At 40.1% G+C, this 21,098-nt stretch overlaps 1 protein-coding gene across 1 annotated transcript; it reads left to right on the top strand.

Annotated features, from left to right (window-relative positions):
• The first annotated feature begins 6,639 nt into the window (after positions 1-6,639).
• On the top strand, positions 6,640-19,870 carry LOC121585557 (protein Bouncer). The gene is made up of 3 exons (XM_041901878.2): positions 6,640-6,893; positions 17,755-17,862; positions 18,362-19,870. Exons 1-3 carry the CDS (start codon positions 6,839-6,841, stop codon positions 18,586-18,588), a joined length of 390 nt encoding a protein of 129 aa, XP_041757812.2. The 5' UTR covers positions 6,640-6,838; the 3' UTR covers positions 18,589-19,870.
• The last annotated feature ends 1,228 nt before the right edge of the window (positions 19,871-21,098 follow it).

Genomic DNA, 21,098 nt, shown 5'->3' on the forward strand with positions numbered 1-21,098 from the left:
TCTCTAACATGAGGTAAGGAGGTAAACAGTTGGGTAAAAAAATCTGGGAGGGAAGTAAAAAGAAAGCAGATTTAAATGGAAAAACCTAGAGCCAGATTTTTAGGGGAGATATAGAGCAAGGGATACATTGCAAAAAGCGAAATCTAAGCAAGACTAAATATCTTATATTAGTGTTTTTGTTTTTTGTACCAAGCTAAATTATCTAAATGTTATTGGCAAATAATTTAGCTTATTCTATCCGGGAAAAAAAGGCTTAATACAAGTAATTTATCTTATTTCACAATATCTTTGAAGATATTTTACCTTAATCGTCATATTAAGGTCATATCTTCAAAAATATCTTGAAATAAGATACATTACTTGTATTAAGCCTTTTTTTTTTAGGTTAAAATAAGCGAAAGTATCTGCCAATGGTGTTAGATAATTTAGCTTGGTACGTACGTGTGTGGTGGAAAGCAGACTGAACCAGATTTTCCTCCAGAATTTTGCCTGTGCTTAGCACCATTATTTTTTCTCCTGAAAAACTCCCCAATCCTTAACGATTACAAGCATACCCATAACATGATGCAGCCACCACTATGCTTGAAAATATGGAGAGTGGTACTCAGTAATGTGTTGTATTGGATTTGCCCCAAACATAACACTTTGTATTCAGAACAAAAAGTGAATTGCTTTGCCACATTTTTTGCAGTATTACTTTAGTGCCTTGTTGCGAACAGAATACAGTGAGGGAAAAAAGTATTTGATCCCCTGCTGATTTTGTACGTTTGCCCACTGACAAAGACATGATCAGTCTATAATTTTAATGGTAGGTTTATTTGAACAGTGAGAGACAGAATAACAACAAAAAAATCCATAAAAACTCATGTAAAAAATGTTATAAATTGACATGCATTTTAATGAGGGAAATAAGTATTTGACCCCTCTGCAAAACATGACTTAGTACTTGGTGGCAAAACCCTTGTTGGTAATCACAGAGGTCAGACGTTTCTTGTAGTTGGCCACCAGGTTTGCACACATCTCAGGAGGGATTTTGTTCCACTCCTCTTTGCAGATCTTCTCCAAGTCATTAAGGTTTCGAGACTGACGTTTGGCAACTCGAACCTTCAGCTCCCTCCACAGATTTTCTATGGGATTAAGGTCTGGAGACTGGCTAGGCCACTCCAGGACCTTAATGTGCTTCTTCTTGAGCCACTCCTTTGTTGCCTTGGCCGTGTGTTTTGGGTCATTGTCATGCTGTAATACCCATCCATGACCCATTTTCAATGCCCTGGCTGAGGGAAGGAGGTTCTCACCCAAGATTTGACGGTACATGGCCCTGTCCATCGTCCCTTTGATGCGGTGAAGTTGTCCTGTCCCCTTAGCAGAAAAACACCCCCACGAGGTGAGATCTTGCATGGAGCCCCAGGCCGAGGGAGTTTGACAGGTCTTTTGTGTTTCTTCCATTTGCGAATAATCTCACCAACTGTTGTCACCTTCTCACCAAGCTGCTTGGCGATGGTCTTGTAGCCCATTCCAGCCTTGTGTAGGTCTACAATCTTGTCCCTGACATCATTGGAGAGCTCTTTGGTCTTGGCCATGGTGGAGAGTTTGGAATCTGATTGATTGATTGCTTCTGTGGACAGGTGTCTTTTATACAGGTAACAAACTGAGATTAGGAGCACTCCCTTTAAGAGTGTGCTCCTAATCTCAGCTCGTTACCTGTGTAAAGGACACCTGGGAGCCAGAAATCTTTCTGATTGAGAGGGGTCAAATACTTATTTCCCTCATTAAAATGCAAATCAATTTATAACATTTTTGACATGCGTTTTTCTGGATTTTTGTTGTTGTTATTCTGTCTCTCACTGTTCAAATAAACCTACCATTAAAATTATAGACTGATCATTTCTTTGTCAGTGGGCAAACGTACAAAATCAGCAAAGGATCAAATACTTTTTTCCCCTCACTGTACACTGGAATATTTTCAGTCTGTCAATTACGTTAGTATTGTGGAGTAACTACAATGTTGTTGATCCATCCTCAGTTTTCTATCACAGCCATTAAACTCTGTAACGGTTTTAAAGTCACCATTGGCCTAGGCGGCAGGTAGCCTAGCGGTTAGAGCATTGGGACAGTAACCGAAAGGTTGCTTGTTTGAATCCCTGAGCCTTCAAGGTGGGAAAATCTGCTGTTCTGCTCTTTAGCAAGGCAGATAACCCCCACAACACTCTGGAGTTTTGACCACAGCATCAGAAGTAAGGACCTGTCCCTCCCTTGGTCTCTCCTCACACACCCTGGGCAGAAGGCCAACAAGTTTCCCCTTCGTTTCCTACAGACATAACCATTATTTTGTAATTGTAATTTTGTTGTCAAGTGTATGCATTCTGGGCAGTGCACTCAAGAGATTGCATTGGGCAACATACTGTAACTTCCTAATACAACAGTGATTACATTTGTATGAATGGTGCCAAAAGGATCCTCAAAAGATTGTTTAATCTACGTGTGTTTGTATGTGTGCTTGTGTATGTTGTGTTGTATGGAAATGCATGTATAGTCTGATGCTGGAACATTGTTAATAGAAAAAGATTAGTGTAACAGCACGGCAGACTGTGATTGCAACATCTCCATTACAGTATGCCTGTTTCTCACAGAGTTATGTGAAATGTTCCCTCAACCACGCCTGCTGGCTTCACCGCACCCTCTCCTCCCCTATTTTTTTTGTTTTTATCTTACTCCTAGTCCTAACATATACAATATGCTTTTTATTACAATTGTTTATTTTAACATTTTCAGCCAGCTGCAGTTTCCGGAAAACACAAAACCTTTGGATGAAGAATTCTTGTCCACAATTACATTACAATCAAAAGCTGTAACTCTCCAATATTTTCCATACTCCTATTTCTCTCTTGTATATAAATTATAACTCCTGGGTTTTCTCCTGCTGCATTGACTGATCAGAATAGAGATTAGTCCCCTGTAGCTCAGTTGGTAGAGCATGGCGCTTGCAACGCCAGGGTTGTGGGTTTGTTTCCCACGGGGGGCCAGTATGAAAATGTATGCACTCACTAACTGTAAGTCGCTCTGGATAAGAGCGTCTGCTAAATGACTAAAATGTAAATGTAATTAGTATTGTTGTTTACTCCCAAACACACTTTGCATCAATGACAACAGTTGAGAAACATGTCGGAGACTCTGCGATCTGTGGGTAAAACAAATACTGCATTCTCCCGGGCCAAAACAAACTCCTTCTTATTTTAGGATTTGAAGTAATGACTCTGATGAAGGCATTTCATAACCGTTTTCCCTCTGAAGAGGAGACACAAAAACGCCCCTTGAAGCCACACAGTCATTCCTGCTCAAAGTCACCTACCACACAAATGCACATAGTAACACAAACACTATTTATTCAATCGCAGAAGAAAACAATGATTCAAGATAAACTCAAGAGGTTATTTAAAAGCGACCTGTATTTGCTTTTCCAGTTACACTGGTGGGAGTCACTCTGTTAGTCACTGTTAACTCATTTACTAACTGTTTTGTCTTTTGCTAACTCAAACCTGAAAATCTGACCAAGATTAAAATGAAACTGACATATCATGAGCACAATTTGGAGATGCTTGCTCAGACTGCAAGACCAGACTTCCTACTGGGCACACTACGTCACTTCAACGTGGATAATATGGGTAATATTTGGTTGAGACATTGATCAATGAGATTACAACCTATTTTCACCCACTCAAAAACACAGCAAAAAGTTGAATTTCTAATGTGTTATCACTATGCTTTCAACCATCTAAAATAACAACGTCTGATTTTTGGTTAAGTTGTCAACCAAATGTCTATCCCTGCGCTTTCAACCATTTAAAATACAGCAAAGTTCAAATGGGAATACAATATTTTGTTAATGTGATTTTGTTAATGTGATATTACTGTGCTTCATCTAATAGCAAAACAAATGACCTGGATTGCAGTTGAGATTACATTAAAAGTACATGATGCAAGTGATCAATGCTGTTCGAGATTCTGCGCAGATTATTAGGCTACAGCATTTGTGAAGATCTCCACAGACCTGTGATGACCTATGCATGCTATTTTGTTTTAAATGTACAAATTCTACATATTTTATACAAGGTTTGTCTATGTTGAAATGTGGTTACCATAATAACATAATCCTGTGGTTGAAATTTCACCCTCAAAACAACAGTTGATTACTTTTTTCAAATCCAATGTATTTTCCATGTAGATTCCACGTCACAATACGTTGACAAATTACATTGAAACAACATTGATTGAACCAGTTTGTGCCCAATGCGTTGCCAGGATAACAAGCAAACAAAACACAATAGCAACCATGCATTGCAGAATGCTCTCATTTGGGGCATGATGGCCAAGCCAATGACTGAAAGAATTATGTTTCTCTGGCATTGAGTGATCAACAGTCAGTGCTGGAGGAAGATTGTCTCTTACCAGACTCCTTCAGACAGTGATCCGTTCTAACACGTTGACACAGGTTGAATTGGCTTGCACATAGCTTATTATATTGCTGTGTGTGTCAGTGTGTCAGTGTGTGTATGTGTATATTTGAGACTTACTACTGCTGATGGAAAATTCCACACATTGACATTGGAGTCAGGTGAGCTCTACTCTCCACTCTATTCCCCTTCCTGTATGTACATCATAGGCCTACCATGACATCATTATAGATTCCATAGGGATCATATGGCAGGCCTATGATGTACATACAGGGAGGTGAATATATATACTTCACGTTAGCTGTATTTACCATAGACACTGCGGTTTAAAGAACAAACTGCCACACCTCCAAAGGGTATAGACATACAGGGAGGGGAACAGATGCACATCATAGACACTGCGGTTTAAAGAACAAACTGCCACACCTCCAAAGGTTATAGACCAGGGCTCTCCAACCCTGTTCCTGGAGATCTACCCTTGTGTAGATTTTCACTCCAACCCCAGTTGTAACTAACCTGATTCATCTTATCAACCAGCTAATTATTAGAATCAGGTGCGCTAGATTAGGGTTAGAGTGAAAACCTACAGGACCGTAGCTCTCCAGGAACAGGGTTGGAGAGCCCTGGTATAGACGTACAGCTAATATTATTATTCGGCAAATCATTCTAATATTAATATTCCAGTAGAGTTAACCTTAAAATGTAATCCTTTCTAGAAAAAATAAAAAATATCAACACATGCACCAAATGCAAAAATACAGCTCAACATTTGAATACAGGTGAGGGAAGGCTACTGGACATCACAGTAAGAAACTCAGGCCCTGAGTTATTGGAAAAGATATTGAAAAAAAAACGATGAAACAAAAAATAACCCAACCAATGTCTTTCATTTGAAATATATAAATGTTGGTGTAGTCCAAACGGTCTATTTGAGCCTGTTAACATAATGTAGGCCTATTGTGTCTTGTTGCTCATGTCTTATACCTATATAATGACATCTCGCCTACTAGGTTGGCATTGTGTTCTGGTGGGCATAATAACATTCGTAAAAGGATAAGGAGATGAGAGTTGTGTCTCAAGAGAAAGCCAGGTGTACAACTAGTGTACCCTTCTAGTTACTCTGACAACATACAGTTCCGGACATAGTCTTTACAAACTGATTGATTGTTTTTGTTCCGAACAGTACAGGTAGATTAAGGATATTGACATCAGTGGAGGCTGCTGAGGGGAGGACGACTCACAATAATGGCTGGAATGGAGTCAATGGAATGGTATCAACCACATTGAAACCACGTGTTTGATGTGTTTGATACCATTCCATTGACTCCATTCCAGCCATTATTATGAGCCGTCCTCTCCTCAGCAGCCTCCACTGATTGACATAACCTAAGTATATATTTAATGTAGGTTAGTCTTGAAAATGTGATGCAGATCTTTCAAACTGGCAAAAAATGCCCACATCATTCTTTGACAAAACTATGACCTAAACCACAGGTGTCAAACTCATTCCATTGAGGGCCTGGTGTCTGCAGGCTTTCACTATTCCCCTGAACAATTAAGGTAACTAATTAGTTAGCAACTCCCCTCACCTGGTTGTTTAAGTCTTAATTGGACACTACTTGAAAGGAAATAACAAAAACCATCAGACACTAGACCCTCCATGGAATGAGTTTGACACCCCTAACTAAAGAACATTGCTTATTGTCTCTTGAGTGGGTTCAGGTGTTCACCTGTCAATTAATAATTTAATTACACATGTAGCACCGCCATCACCTGTGCACAGGTGGGAGAGCAAATTAGGGTGTGGCGAGAGCTGCGGCATGTTCAGCAGGAAGCAACGTGTTGGAACATTCAGAAAGAAATATGCTATGTAGAACAAACATGCCTCTACAACACAGGCATGTGCACAGATAGGGCGCCCCATTGCCCTTCCAGTCTCCAAAGTGCCGCAAGTTGTCGTCAATGATCAGCTCTTTTCCCAATGTCAATCATTCAAAAATCAATCAAAAATAAAAGTATAATAATTGCCTGGAGTGGCATTTGGTCTGTTATGATTTTCGAGATATGATTTATGAAAGTATTTTTTCTTTTTGAGCACACGTTCCCCTCAAAGGTATGTGCACCGCCCTGCTCCGACATGTATAATAAGGAATCACGTCCGCTCTATTCATGGAATTTCTATCTGCAACGTTCAGAACGTTTTGCAACTGAACGTGGCCAAGGCACTTCTACCTTGGATAACGGCGACGCGCCTGTGGAGATGGGAGGGAGATTATAAATAGCGAGTTGGTGACAAACTTTGTTGTTTGAGCACAGTAACTAACGGTCAATAGAGGCACTGATAAAACGCCTGGGAAACTTGTCGCCACTGATCGTTTTTAGCTTCAATGATGAACAGAATTATTCTCAGCATTTTCGCAGTTGGCCTGTGTTTTTCAGTTGGTAAGAAACAATTGTTTGTATAATTTTGATACCTAAAATAATGTTTAATGAATTGTGTAGACTAAAGGATGTTCAACAACCCTTTTCATAATTCGAACGCTGTAACCTGTATTTTCTTGCAACAAGAGACTTGATAGTTTATCATATCAATAGGCTAACTTTACATCCAAATATAATCAATTAGAAAATGTGGATGTTTTAAGCAGACCGATTCTGCTCTTTTGCCCAATTATTGGCAAAATAACTGGTTTGATAGGTCAAAAGACCAATTACTAGCGGGAAAAGATCTGAAATGTGTTGCCTGACAGCCTAATTGTTTGCAGTTGAAAGTTCGGATCCTTTTTTCATAGAAAGGGAAAGGTAAAAAATAAATAACAATTGTACTAGTTTATCCGAAAAGCTCTAAAAATATATAAATGTATTATGAAATTATATCTGCTGCTATTTGTCCAAGTTATAATGCTAACTGTACATGCTGCTATTTGGGATTTGATTTTGTTTTATTTATAATGCATGCCATCTTTATAATTGTATGGAAACATTTTAGTATAATAATAAGAAAAAAAGGACTGATTCTTCCATAAGCGGGTTACAATAAAATAAAGTCCAACAGGTTTTTGGTGAGCAGTTTTAATCATCCTACTTCATTGAAGTGATGGTAATTAAATTGCCTTTATTTGCATATTGAATTGGCATCAATGAAACATTTGGGATTAATATTTGAAACTCTGATTTAATCCAATTATGTTTATTAGCTAAGTGATCATGATTGTTGGCACATCACTCTAATATAAATGGGCTACAGTAGCTACAATGTTGCCAAGCCGTTGATCATGACTCTCAGTTCCATTACATTAAACTCAAGTCATTGGAGGAAGGTGTCTTCTGTACAGAAGAGTTTTGTTAAAAACCGCCTGCCTTTAATAAACAATGAATCCCTTTGAAAATGGCCTATGTGGCATCGATATGAGTCAAACAATTATTCTAGTGTCAAAACTGACTACGAAGTGTAAATAGGGTAACTTTGGTCATAGTCAGTCTTGTCTAAAACCAGTGGTGTGAAGTACTTAACTGAAAACACTTTAAAGTACTACTTAAGTTGTTTTTTTTGGGTATCTGCACTTAACTATTTATATTTGACTATTTTTACTTCACTACATTCCATAAGAAAATATTGTACTTTTTACTCCATACATTTTTTGACACCCAAAAGTACTCATTACATTTTGAATGCTTAGCAGGACAGAAAAATAGTCCAATTCACGCACTTATCAACCGAACATAACTGGCCATCCCTACTGCCTTTGCTATGGCGGACTCACTAAACTCACATACTTCGTTTGTAAAATTATATGTTTGAGTGTGCCCCTGGCATTCCGTAAATAAATAAAAAAAACTAGAAAATGGTGCTATCTGGTTTGCTTAATATAAGGAATTTGAAATGATTTATACTTTTACTTTTGATACTTAAGTATATTTTAAACCAAATACTTTTACTCAAGTAGAATTTACTGGGTGACTTTTATTTTAGTCATTTTCTATTAAAGGATCTTTACTTTTACTCAAGTATGACAGTTGGGTACTTTTTCTACCACTGTCTAAAAGACAGTTTGGAACATCCGTGTGTCACACCGGGTAAATTAAGGTTGGGTATTTGATTTTGTTAATCTTTCCACTAACATGGGTGCGGTGATTGTTCTTCATCCAATAGCATTGACAGTGAGACAGACTTGCCCAGCAGCTACTACTGTTTACAAAAGACAACACTTCACAGATTTTTGTAACTTGAGAAATACTGCACCAAACTCCTTTTTTAGTTCGATGTAAAGTTATGCAACTAAAACATCCTCGGCCAAAAACTACAATTAGATAACAAACATTCTGGGGATTTTGAGGAAGTGAAATAGGCTTCCTACGGTGTCTCATGGGGGACAAAACTCAATAACCAAACGAGATATTGGTCAGGAAGACTGAAATCTTGTGTTGTTTCTAATGAGCAACAGAACCTATGTGCCAATCGGCCTGTTCAGTGGCTCTTAAGAGCCCAACGCTTGGTCTGAACATTAACACGCATCACTTGGGATATGGTTTTGGAAGCATAAGGCCCTTTCAAATCGGCAAGAAATAATTTTCAAAAAACAAAATGTTAAATTGAGTCACCTTTTTATAGGGTTAGTGTTCCCTCACTGCCATAGCTCCATGTTAGTGTGTGTTTACGGAAGACTGACCTGTGCTAATGAGCTATCTAGCATGTTCCCGAACACCTGTGTGTAAAGGATGAAGGCTGCCAGAAATGTGTTGTCACTGAAAAATACTGTTGGCTGCAACAGTGTTAAAATGGTGTACAGTAAGTGTTTCTAATTTGTGAAATTATTTTGTAACATGAAAGTAAAGTGCTTTATGTTTCTAGAACTGTATCGCAATTGAGAATCTATTCACGTTTAAATGGTCTACCTCTGAAAATAACACAACGTCCTTGGATCTTAAGGAGTAACAGGACCGTTAGGCTCCTTAACAGTACATCTTGGGCTACTGTAGCCGATCTTCGTAAACCTAATCATTGACTATATAGGACCAACTGGTCAGCAGAAATCAATGCTTTATAAAGGAATGACAAATTATTTATTTATGCTTAAATGGATAGTTAACCCCAATTACAGAATGAAATTGGTTTCCTTACGCTGTAAGGAGTCTATGGACAAGGTATGACCGCAATCCATGCTTTGGTTTTCTTTACCTGGCCACTTTCAAATGCTAAATTTTTAGCATTTGTGGCACAAATCCAAATCAAGTAAATGGTACTTGTATTGATATTTTCACGCTTAATTTCCAAATCATCCTAAAGTATCAAACTTGATTGTGTACCTCAATGAAGCTAGGCTACTTATAGATTTGGATATGAAGTGGAAATGCTAATATCGGTGCCATTTGACTTGCATTGGATTTGTGCTACAAAGTTGAGACAGTGGCCAGATTGGTAGGCCTATACTACAACGCAGGATCGAGTTAGCCAGTTAACCTTGATAAACAACTTATTTTCTGAGTTTAATTAAGAAAGCTGAGATGTTTGCGTCAATTAGACCATTTAGAGCTCATCTTGAAAAAAATATTGTTATTTTAGAATGTTTAGGGAAGTTAGCTGGCTTACTCATTGATCCTGCTATGTAGTATTTTATTAGGGATCCCCTTTAGCTGCTCCCAAGGCAGCAGCTACTCTTCCTGGCATCCAAACACATTAAGACACTTATATTACACACAAAACAAAAGCTAAAACAGTACATCATATAACACTGTCACACCACCACATCCACAACACAATGTATGATACCACTATACAACAATATTAGTGTACGTATGTGTAGAGTACATGTGCTAGCGCCTGTATGCATGTCTGTATGTGTCTCTTCAGTCCCCACTGTTCCATAGTGTATTGTTTTTTTTCAATCTGATTCTACTGCTTGCATCAGTTACCTGATGTGGAATAGAGTTCCATGTAGTATTGTGTGCCTCCCATAGTCTATTCTGGACTTGGGGATTGTGAAGAGACCTCTGGTGGCATGTCTTGTGGGGTATGCATTAGTGTCTAACAGTTTTTAAAACAGACATCTCGTTGCATTCAGCTTGTCAACACCTCTAACAAAAACAAGTAGTGATGAAGTCAATCGCTCTTTCACTTTCAGCCATGAGATTGACATGCATATCATTGATGTTAGCTCTCCGTGTATATTTAAGGTCCAGCCGCGCTGCCCTGTTCTGAGCCAATTGCAATTTTCCTAAGTCCCTCTTTGTGGCACCTGACCACACTACTGAACAGTAGTCCAGGTATGACAAAACTAGGGCCTGTAGGACCTGCCTTGCTGAGTGTTGTCAAGAAGGCAGAGCAGCACTTTTATTATGGACAAACTTCTCCCCATCTTAGCTACTGTTGTATCAACATATTTTGACCATGAGTTTACAATCCAGGGTTACTCCAAGCAGTTTAGTCTCCTGAACTTGCTCAATTTCCACATTCATTACAATATTTAGTTGAGGGTTAGTGACTGTCCCAAATACAATGCTTTTAGTTTTTGAAATATTAAGGACTAATGTATTCCTTGCCACCCATTCTGAAACTAACTGCAGCTCTTTGTAAAGTGTTACTGTCATTTCAGTCGCTGTAGTAGCTGACATGTATGGTGTTGCTTCATTCGCAAAGTAAGGGGCCTAAACAGCTGCCCTGGGGAATTCCTGGTTCTACCTGGATTATGTTGGAGAGGCTTCCATTAAAGAACACCCGCTGTGTTCTGTTAGACGGGTAACTCTTTATCCACAATATAGCAGGGGGTGTAAAGCTATAGCACAAGGTTTTCCAGCATAATGTCAAAAGCCGCACTGAAGTCTAACAAAACAGCCCCCACAATCTTTTTTTATCAACTTCTCTCAGCCAATCAGTCATTTGTGTAAGTGACGCGCTTGTTGAATGTCCTTCGCTATAAGCGTGCTGAAAGTCGGTTGTCAATTTGTTTACTGTAAAATAGCATTGTATCTGGTCAAACACCATTTTTTTTCCACCAGAAGTTTACTAAGGGTTGGTAACAGGCTGATTGGTTGGCTATTTGAGCCAGTAAAGGGGGCTTTACTATTCTTGGGTAGTGGAATCACATTTGCTTCTCTCCAGACCTGAGGCCACACACTTTCTAGTAGGCTTAGATTGAAGATATGGCAAATAGGAGTGGCAGTATCGTCCGCTATTATCCTCAGTAATTTTCCATCCAAGTTGTCAGACCCTGGTGGCTTGTAGTATACCCCTAAGGTAAAGAATAGCATGTATTGCCATCATACCGTGTCCATAGACTGATTACAGGCTACGGTAACTTTGTAATTCGGGTGAACTATACCTTTTAATTTGCCATGAAACTCCATTATTCCTATCCTGGTGGCTCTTGTTAATTATTTTACATTTTATTTTAGGTGAATTGATTCCACCCTATTTAATGGTTAGGGTTGGTATGTGTGGTTGGTCGAACCCTTAGGCACAGATCCAGACATGCTAGACTCGCCTAGATTGCGTGTCAGAAGCTGTCCATATATGAATCTGATTTTAAAGGCTTGCCATTTATGTATGACCCATAGTTTTAAATACCTTTTAGATCCGCTAAGCAAGCCTTTGTCCCATCTCAGGTTTCAAACCACACCCTTACTATAGGATTTTCTGCAATCATCTACCTTGACTGAGTTCTTCCTGAATAGTGAATATGAAATAATCAAAATGAGACACAATTTCTGGCCTAATTTCTCATGATTTTTACCAAATATTTTCAGAACATGATTTCATACCACATTTGCATAGGTTCCTCTAGCGATTTATTTTGGTGAAGCGAAGACCGTATGAGAAAATGTGTTGCTGGCTTCCCCCTTTTGGCCCTTAGCTTAGAGTATTGGTCACTGAGTGTAATACACTCGGGTGTATTCACTAGGAACCAAACAGATGCAAATGGGAGGGGCCTACCTGAATTTGTCCAATAAACTAGTTTTGTTGCAAAATGTTTTGTTTTGCAATTGTTTGCTACAATCTATGTCTAATGAATACACCCCCGGTGTCATAGGTTTGATTCACGGCCAGTTACATTGATACTGTGACCCAGATCACTTGGCTGATGTGTAGTATAATGAGCCTCTGAGTGTGGAGAGAAGGCCAACGGGAGATAGCTGTAGCTCTGTTGGATTGAGCTGAACTTTGCAACTTGGTGTTAGTAATGTTGACAGTGACATGTAAGACAGCAGTTAAGGTCAGGTGCTTTGTCCTAAGCCTTGTGGGTGGAAGGTGTTGGTGATTACAGGAAGTCATATTAGTTTAACGTGTTAAACTTTGAGCGGATGTTTTGGGCCAGAAAATAGACAGTGACATATCATTTGAAAGCTACAGGTCTGTTTTGTTTTTATTGAACTCAAATATTTTACTGCTGGCAATGACATAAGATAATGTCATAAAATGAAGGTGTTGCACAAGCCCTACGCTTCCAAAATGTCTGTGTTCCTATGGGATTTTGGACATGTTTAGAGACCTTTATCTGAATCCACAGTTCTTACCTTTCTAACAGTACTAAGGAGGTGTTTGTAGGACTTCTAGTTGTTTTTAACTGAAATGTACTTTATGAGGGCAGTATAGAATATAATGTAGAATTTAGAAAATGCCACCAGAGGGCGTCAGAGTTTAAGAGATTAAACCTTTCAAATCAAATTTTATTTGCCACATGCGCCAAATACAACAGGTGTAGACATTACCGTGAAATGCTTACTTACAGCCCTTTACCTACAATGCATTTATTTTTTAAATAAAACCACAACAAAAGTGTTGATAAAAAAAAAAAGAGCAGAAATAAAATAACAGGGAGGCTATATACAGGGGGGTACCGGTGCAGAGTCAATGTGCGGGGGCACCGGCTAGTTGAGGTAATATGTACATTTACATTACATTTACGTCATTTAGCAGACACTCTTATCCAGAGCGACTTACAAATAGGTGCATTCACCTTATAGCCAGTGGGATAACCACTTTACAATGTTTTTTTTTGGGGGGGGGGGGGGAGAAGGATTACTTTATCCTATCCCAAGTATTCCTTAAAGAGGTGGGGTTTCAAATGTCTCCGGAAGGTGGTGAGTGACTCCGCTGTCCTGGCATCGTGAGGGAGCTTGTTCAACCATTGGGGTGCCAGAGCAGCGAACAGTTTTGACTGGGCTGAGCGGGAACTATGCTTCCGCAGAGGTAGGGGAGCCAGCAGGCCAGAGGTGGATGAACGCAGTGCCCTCGTTTGGGTGTAGGGACTGATCAGATCCTGAAGGTACGGAGGTGCCGTTCCCCTCACAGCTCCGTAGGCAAGCACCATGGTCTTGTAGCAGATGCGAGCTTCAACTGGAAGCCAGTGGAGTGTGCGGAGGAGCAGGGTGACGTGAGAGAACTTGGGAAGGTTGAACACCAGACGGGCTGCGGTACATGTGGGTAGAGTTAAAGTGACTATGCATAATAATTAACAGTGTAGCAGCAGCGTAAAAAGATGGGGTGGGGGGGCAGTGCAAATAGTCTGGGTAGCAATGATTAGCTGTTCATGAGTCTTATGGCTTCAGGGACACGATTGAGTAGAACTAGTGTGCATTGCTGACATCCTCAAGGTAAAACGTCTTATTTGACAACTGCGTTGTCACGGGAATTATGGTACACTATATATACACAAAAGTATGTGGACACCCCTTCAAATTAGTCGATTCGGCTATTTCAGTCACACCCATTGCTGACAGGTATATAAAATCAAGCACACAGCCATGCAATCTCCGTAGACAAACCTTGGCAGTAGAATGGCCTTACTGAAGAGCTCAGTGACTTTCAACGTGGCACCGTCATAGGATGCCACCTTTCCAACAAGTCAGCAGTGGTGGGAAAAAGTACCCAATTGTCATACTTGAGTAAAAGTAAAGATACCTTTTTAATAGAAAATGACTCAAGTAAAAGTGAGTCATCAAGTAAAATCATACTTAAGTAAAAGTCTAAAAGTATTTGGTTTAAAATATACTTAAGTATCAAAAGTGAAAGTATAAATAATTTCAAATTCTTTATGTTAAGCAAACCAGATGTCACCATTTTTAATTTTTACGGATAGCCAGGGGCACACCAACACTGATGTAATTTACAAACAAAGCATGTGTGTTTAGTGAGTCTGCCAGATTAGAAGCAGTAGGGATGACCAGGGATGTTCTCTTGATAAGTGCGTGACTGGACCATTTTCCTGTCCTGCTAAAAGCATTCAAAATGTAACAAGTACTTTTGGGTGTCAGGGAAAATGTATGGAATAAAAAGTACATTATTTTGTTTAGGATTGTAGTGAAGTAAAAGTTGTCAAATATAATTAAGTACAGATACCCCCAAAATACTACTTAAGTAGTATTTTTACTAAAGTACTTTACACCACTGCTTGCGTCAAACTCCTTACAGGACACAACAACGACACCAGACAATATACAAAAACATAAATGGGGCTGAGGACTGTACAGGGGACTATGCAAATGATTATCAGGTCAGTTTTAGTTTCCCTGGTAGTTATAATGGAATCCATGCATGACATGCATAATGCGTAGGCCCACTAGGAGTTTTCTTTTGGGTGGGGGAATTTTAAAAGATGCTTGAATGTTGCTACAGGCCAGTAAAATTCCCCATGACTACTATGTCATGAAATGGTTCTCTCGTGTATTTATCAGTCTGCCTTAGACTTTGTCCATGTAATAATAATTACCCTTATGTGGTATAACACAAACATATTGTTTATAATAATACAGAACATTTCCTGTGATAATGTATGTCCTAAACCTATATCCTAAACATTAGTGTGTCCTGTCTGCCCTAAAGCATAACCTCCCGAGTGGCGCAGTGGTCTAAGGCACTGCATCGCAGTGCTAGCTGTGCCACTAGAGATCCTGGTTTGAATCCAGGCTCTGTCGTAGCCGGCCGCGACCGGGAGACCCATGGGGCGGCACACAATTGGCCCAGCGTCGTCCAGGGTAGGGGAGGGAATGGCCGGCAGGGGATGTTGGTAGAGCATGGCGTTTGCAATTTTAGCCATTTTAAATGACTAAAATGTAAATGTAAGAGGTTGCTAGTGTGAACATTCTCCCTCATCCCCATGACAAATATAGAATCCGACAATGACCACCATTAAATGCCTCAGTCAGTTGTTCCCATATGACTCATCGCATCTCCCTGTGATCTTCTTGTTTGCCCAAATAAGGCTTAGGCGCTCCTCCTTAACCCCCATTGCGTCTGTAAATTACCTGTTGTGGCAGGAATGCAGCCAGGTGTGTAAGCCTAGCGGCAGTTTTGTTTGCGCAAGCTGACTGTCACCTGTTTGTGTGAGGCGGTGACAGTTTTGGTGGGGTGACGGGAGAGACAGGGCAACAGGTTTGACTGGATTTGTGAAGGGGTGAGGTCAAGGTGCGGCCCCAAAAGCCCCAAGCCCAAGACTGACAAAAACATGCATCATGTCATGACTCGTGTACAGTACGTGACTATGCACAGTATGGCAACCTTGTTTGGTGTGGTTCCAAGAGCTGAGCCTGTAGGTTGTTGTACCTACTGTAGTGTTAGGGGAATTAGCATTGTCATTGAGGACAATTTGATTCGTTTTCACTCATGGGGCCGGTTTCCCGGACACATTTAAATCTAATCCAGCAAAGCGTGGTCAAAATAGCTTTTTATTCCAGGACTAAGCTTAATCTGTGTCTGGGAAACCGTCACTTAGGCTGAGTTTACATAGGCAGTCCAATTCTGCTCTTTTAAAAAAAATTGTCAAACGAGCTGATCTGATTTGGTCAGAAGACCAATAAGTGGATAAAGATCAGAATTTGCCTGCTTGTGTAAATGCAGCCTCAGTGTATTTTGGTCAAAGCATTCTTGAGTGGGAAGGTTTTTGACAAGTGGAAGTTTACTTGTGTGCTGACATCTGCGTTTTCTGGGTATTCCCTCAAGGATGTATTTGTCCTTGTCGGAAGGACACCTTATTTCATATTTGAACCTAAAGAATGGAATTCAAACATTGATTGAAGGATCAGATCACTTGGCAACAGGATGTTCTGATATACTGAGTGGCTTTAATGAAGTTGGATAAAAGCTGAATCAATGTCTGCAAGGTCACATAATGATAGTATTTTGATACTTTTGGTCATGTAGTGTTTGTGGACACCTGCTCGTCGAATATCTCATTCCAAAACCATGGGCGTTAATATGGAGTTGGTCCCCTTCCCTCCCGGGGCAGCACTAGCAGGGCAGAAATATGATGAACCAACTTGCAGTGGTGTAAAGTACTTAAGTCGTTTTTTGGGGTATCTGTACTTTACTATTTTTGATAACTTTACTTTTACTTCACTACATTCCTAAAGAAAAGTATGTACTTTTTACCTATGACTGTGCCACGTTGAAAGTCACTGAGCTCTTTAGTAAGGCCATTCTACTGCCAATGTTTGTCTATGGAGATTGCATGGCTGTGCTCCATTTTATACACCTGTCAGCAACGGGTGTGGCTGAAATAGTCAAATCCACTAATTTGAAGGGTTGTCCACATACACGTGTGTGTGTATAAGGTGACACCCAAGCAGTTGAGTCATTTGGTTGGATTGTGGGGGTCCACCCACACACTCAATGTAAGTTTGGTGTTTTTTTTAAATCAAGAGTGGCACTTTCTTTGTAACCCGAGTCTGTTGTGAACTCATCTGCGATGGGGTGTGACCGAAACCAGTGTTTGGGAGGGGAAGGGCAGGCATCTGCATGGTGCTTTTACAACCTTTCTAAGCAACCCAATGTTCCTTGGCTCAATCAAAAATTGCGTAAATTATTTGTTTTGTCAACCAGACACTGATAATTGAAGGCCACACCATGTTTTCCCTCTTTCATGGAAAGGCATATGCTTGTAGATGACGTGCACACATTGGCACATACATCAACCATTTTGTTTACTGGCCCAGTCATGGGGTGGGTTTGTCACACGACTTGGACAGGTTTTGAACTCCTAAGGTACTGTGTGTGTCTGGGGGGTTATTTGAATAAGAAGTCAACTTGCTCAGGGACTTTACATCTTGCAAATAATTGGTTGACTAACATCATAATGGTACCTACGCAGGTTGGGCCCTTCATCCACTGAAGTGAACAAAACCGGGGAGAGTCAATGGCTAAACTGTTGCGTTTGACCCATCCCATGTTTAGAGACTGTCTCAATGACGTAGGATTGCATCAACATGCATTAGGTCAAGGGGGTTATCTAAAATAATGTTTACTTTAACATAATTTGTAGAATGGCATGGTAATTTATTGCTTTTTATTTCTTTGTCTTTCTCATCCCAGGCCATGCTCTGCAGTGCTACAAATGTGATATCTGCTTCTTGGACCTCTTCTACAACAAATTCACCTGCGCTGACGGTGACCAATGTTTCAGCGGTGTCGGAAAAGCAGGTAAGGATCCAAGGACTGGCTGACATGCGTCATAGGTGTTTTACATTGTAATCATTTAGCAGATGCGTTTATCCAGCGCAACTTGGTACATTCAACTGAGGTAGATAAACAGCCACATATAGCAGTCATTGCAAGTATGAACTTTCCTTAATAAGCAGCTTACAGTATCAGCAAAACTGGCACTGGTAAGAACAGACAATTGTGAGTTTGTGCAAGAAAGACCAGTAAAACAGTAAGGGATTTTTTTAAAAATAGATTTTTTAACTAGTCTGTTTTTATACCCCCAAAGCGCCTCTGTCCTCTTCAGAAGCCAACAAGGAAGGAAGACAACCTGCTACGATCCCTTTGCAGAAGCTAAAATTACACTTGTCTGCCTTGGGGCAAAAATCTTATGGAAAACCACTTACGATTCATAGTTTGTCCGTTTGTGTTTCTTGGCACGACGAAGGCCAAGTAAATAAGTTGAGGCACCACATTATTTCTGTCTTTTCATCCACAGCTGGGGGTCTGGACATCAAGACAAAGGGCTGCCTGAAAGTGACCGACTGCAACAAGACGACCACAACCCAATTCCCTTCCATCTCCAACGCCACAATCTACAGCCTGACCAAGACCTGCTGTAGCTCGGACCTGTGTAACGCTGCCCCGGGCCTGTCCCGACTGAGCATCCTGCACCTGGCCCTCGCCACCCTGACCACTGCCTTCATGACCAAAGTCCTAGTGTAAGGGGGTGAAGCCCTCTGGCCTACATACATACAGACAGAGGTTGATACATATGTAGATTGACAGTTCACACGCACTCAAACATTTGCACCAATCTGTCCATGTATCATTTACGCCAAGGAGGAAACATTTGTTAGTGTATCATACCATCTAAACTTTAATTATTTATATTAAAGAAATTGATTTGTCCTTGATGCCTCTGGAAATATCTCTCAATTACTTTTATGGCTCACTTGGAAATGCACTCATTCAAATAGACTAGCTTTACCCCGACCCTCATTTCGTTGCACTTATACACCATGAAAATCATTCAATTAAATGGAATGCTCACATACAATAGACAAGTTTCCATTATCCTAATTGAGCAGATGTCTTCTGACACTTTAGTAGGATGGAGATCTTCAGTCATTATACTGTATAACCAATGAATGTGTATACTGACAGATTCATTAATCTTCAATAGGGAGCTCTGCTAACAAAGACAATATTTTCAGTCTTTGGTGTTGGTTATACCTGCTTGTACAGTATGGGTGATGGACTGCATGTATAACCGTTCAGTGTTCCAATTCCCATGCTCTTTTTTACAGTTTTGCTTAGATGGACGCCACAGGCCATCAGATTGAACGAGGCCAATGTATACATTTCAAGGGTTATAAGTACATGCCATTTCAGTCAATGTTCATTTCAGTTGAATGCTAATTTCAAACCACATTTCAATTTGATGTTCACTGTTAATGTGCCGATTATCCAGCCCGACTTGCTGTTGGGGAGCGCCACTGATCACCCAAATTACAATGAATAATGAAATTGCTCTATGACCTCATGTTGCCCCCATTCATGAGCTATGTGATGACCAAAGGAGGGCCAGTTGCTAAACTAGTCTGTCTGTCCCTAGAAAGGGCAAACAACAATGTGGTTAATCTTGTTTTGACCAGGAATTGTATCTTTGGCCACCCTGCATATTCCTTTTTGCCTAAAGTAATGCTTGTATTTGTATGGCAATATTAGAATGTAGATGTAGAGAATGAAATCAAGCTTTTTAAATTCTATTTGTTTTATTATTGGGATTATTTTCTAGGTTAATTGGAAATTTGTCAAAGGTACTGCCTTCTTTGGGAAGAACTGTGTACTAATTTGATGTTAACCATAAATGGGTTGACTGATTAGGTAGATATAAAATATATTTTTGAAAACCTCTTTTAAACTGAAATGTGTATACTGTATGTGATTGCTGGGTGACTTTGCAAAATAAAGTTCAAAGAATTCAATAAATGTTTAAAGCTTCTACATATCCCCTGACACCTTAATTCTTTGCTATTGTCTATCGGCGTCATTACCTTTTTGCCACCCCCAAACAAACCATTCCTCGAGTTTGACTTAGCAGGACATACAGGTTTTCCTCCCCCTTCCCGCTCAAACCAATTCAAAAGCTGGTGAAAACATTGTCAAAACATTTATTGTCACATTATCCCTCTTTTCTATAACATGCCTGTGTTTAAATAGTCAAGTACAAATAGCATTTAGTGACGCACGGGTCAGCTGTTCGTTCATCCGCACCCGCCCGCAATTGCTAATGACCCATCCGCAACTGTCCAACTATGTGAAAATCTGAGGACCCTAACCAGCAAATAGGGCGCTAGAAAATGCCCTTTTTTGTAAACCTAATTTGGATTAATCGATTAAACTCACCACCACCATTTACAATGGAGTTTAGTGATGACTGAATTTTAACTTTATTGTATCACTTTCAAAAAAAGTTACACGGCACTGACTGCAATCTTTTTTGTAAGGAATGTAACGTCGGAGCTCCAGTCCATCCACACTAGTCACCGCTCAACTCCATCCTAAATCATTGAGTATATTCGGCAAAATGGGCTTGTTTTGGCTTTCCAACATGCTGGTAGGCTATTTGTTAGTGAACTTGTCTATAATTAGATAACCTGGACGAAAGTAACCCACAGGACATTATATCTCCAAGAAGAGGGTTGGGCAGCCCTGGTGTATACCATGTGTTTCCCGTACATATGACTAGTAAAACTTGAAACCTGCTCCCTCCTCATCCACTTACTATATAATGACTCTCATTCTAAACATTCACACCTGTATTAACTCACACTACATCTCAGAAGACCAGTCAAACTCCCTTTCCCCCTGTCGTATCGCGTAAGTGCTGGCAATCATTGCTGATAAACAAAGGAGTCCGCTCATACTGAACTTGGATCATAAGGTTTATTCATATCACAAGCTTCAGCATAAGTGACAGATGTCATGACATCCGGAGAACGGCGTCCCAGATTGCAATGGCCGTTCTGCCCTTTCTTTGTCTAGCCCCTACTTATAAACAATGCAAAAAGATGGGTGGCTCCCTCTTCTGGCCAATCACCAGTCTCCCCTGGGGCGTCACACTCCAAACGGCTACATTTGACCTAACATAAACAACATTCCATTTCTTCAAGAAAAACATTTAACAAAGGCATAATCCCAATACACGACATTTCCCCCCTTCGAGACTA

Source organism: Coregonus clupeaformis, chromosome 17 (assembly GCF_020615455.1).
Source record: "Coregonus clupeaformis isolate EN_2021a chromosome 17, ASM2061545v1, whole genome shotgun sequence".
Taxonomy (NCBI): Eukaryota; Metazoa; Chordata; class Actinopteri; order Salmoniformes; family Salmonidae; genus Coregonus; species Coregonus clupeaformis.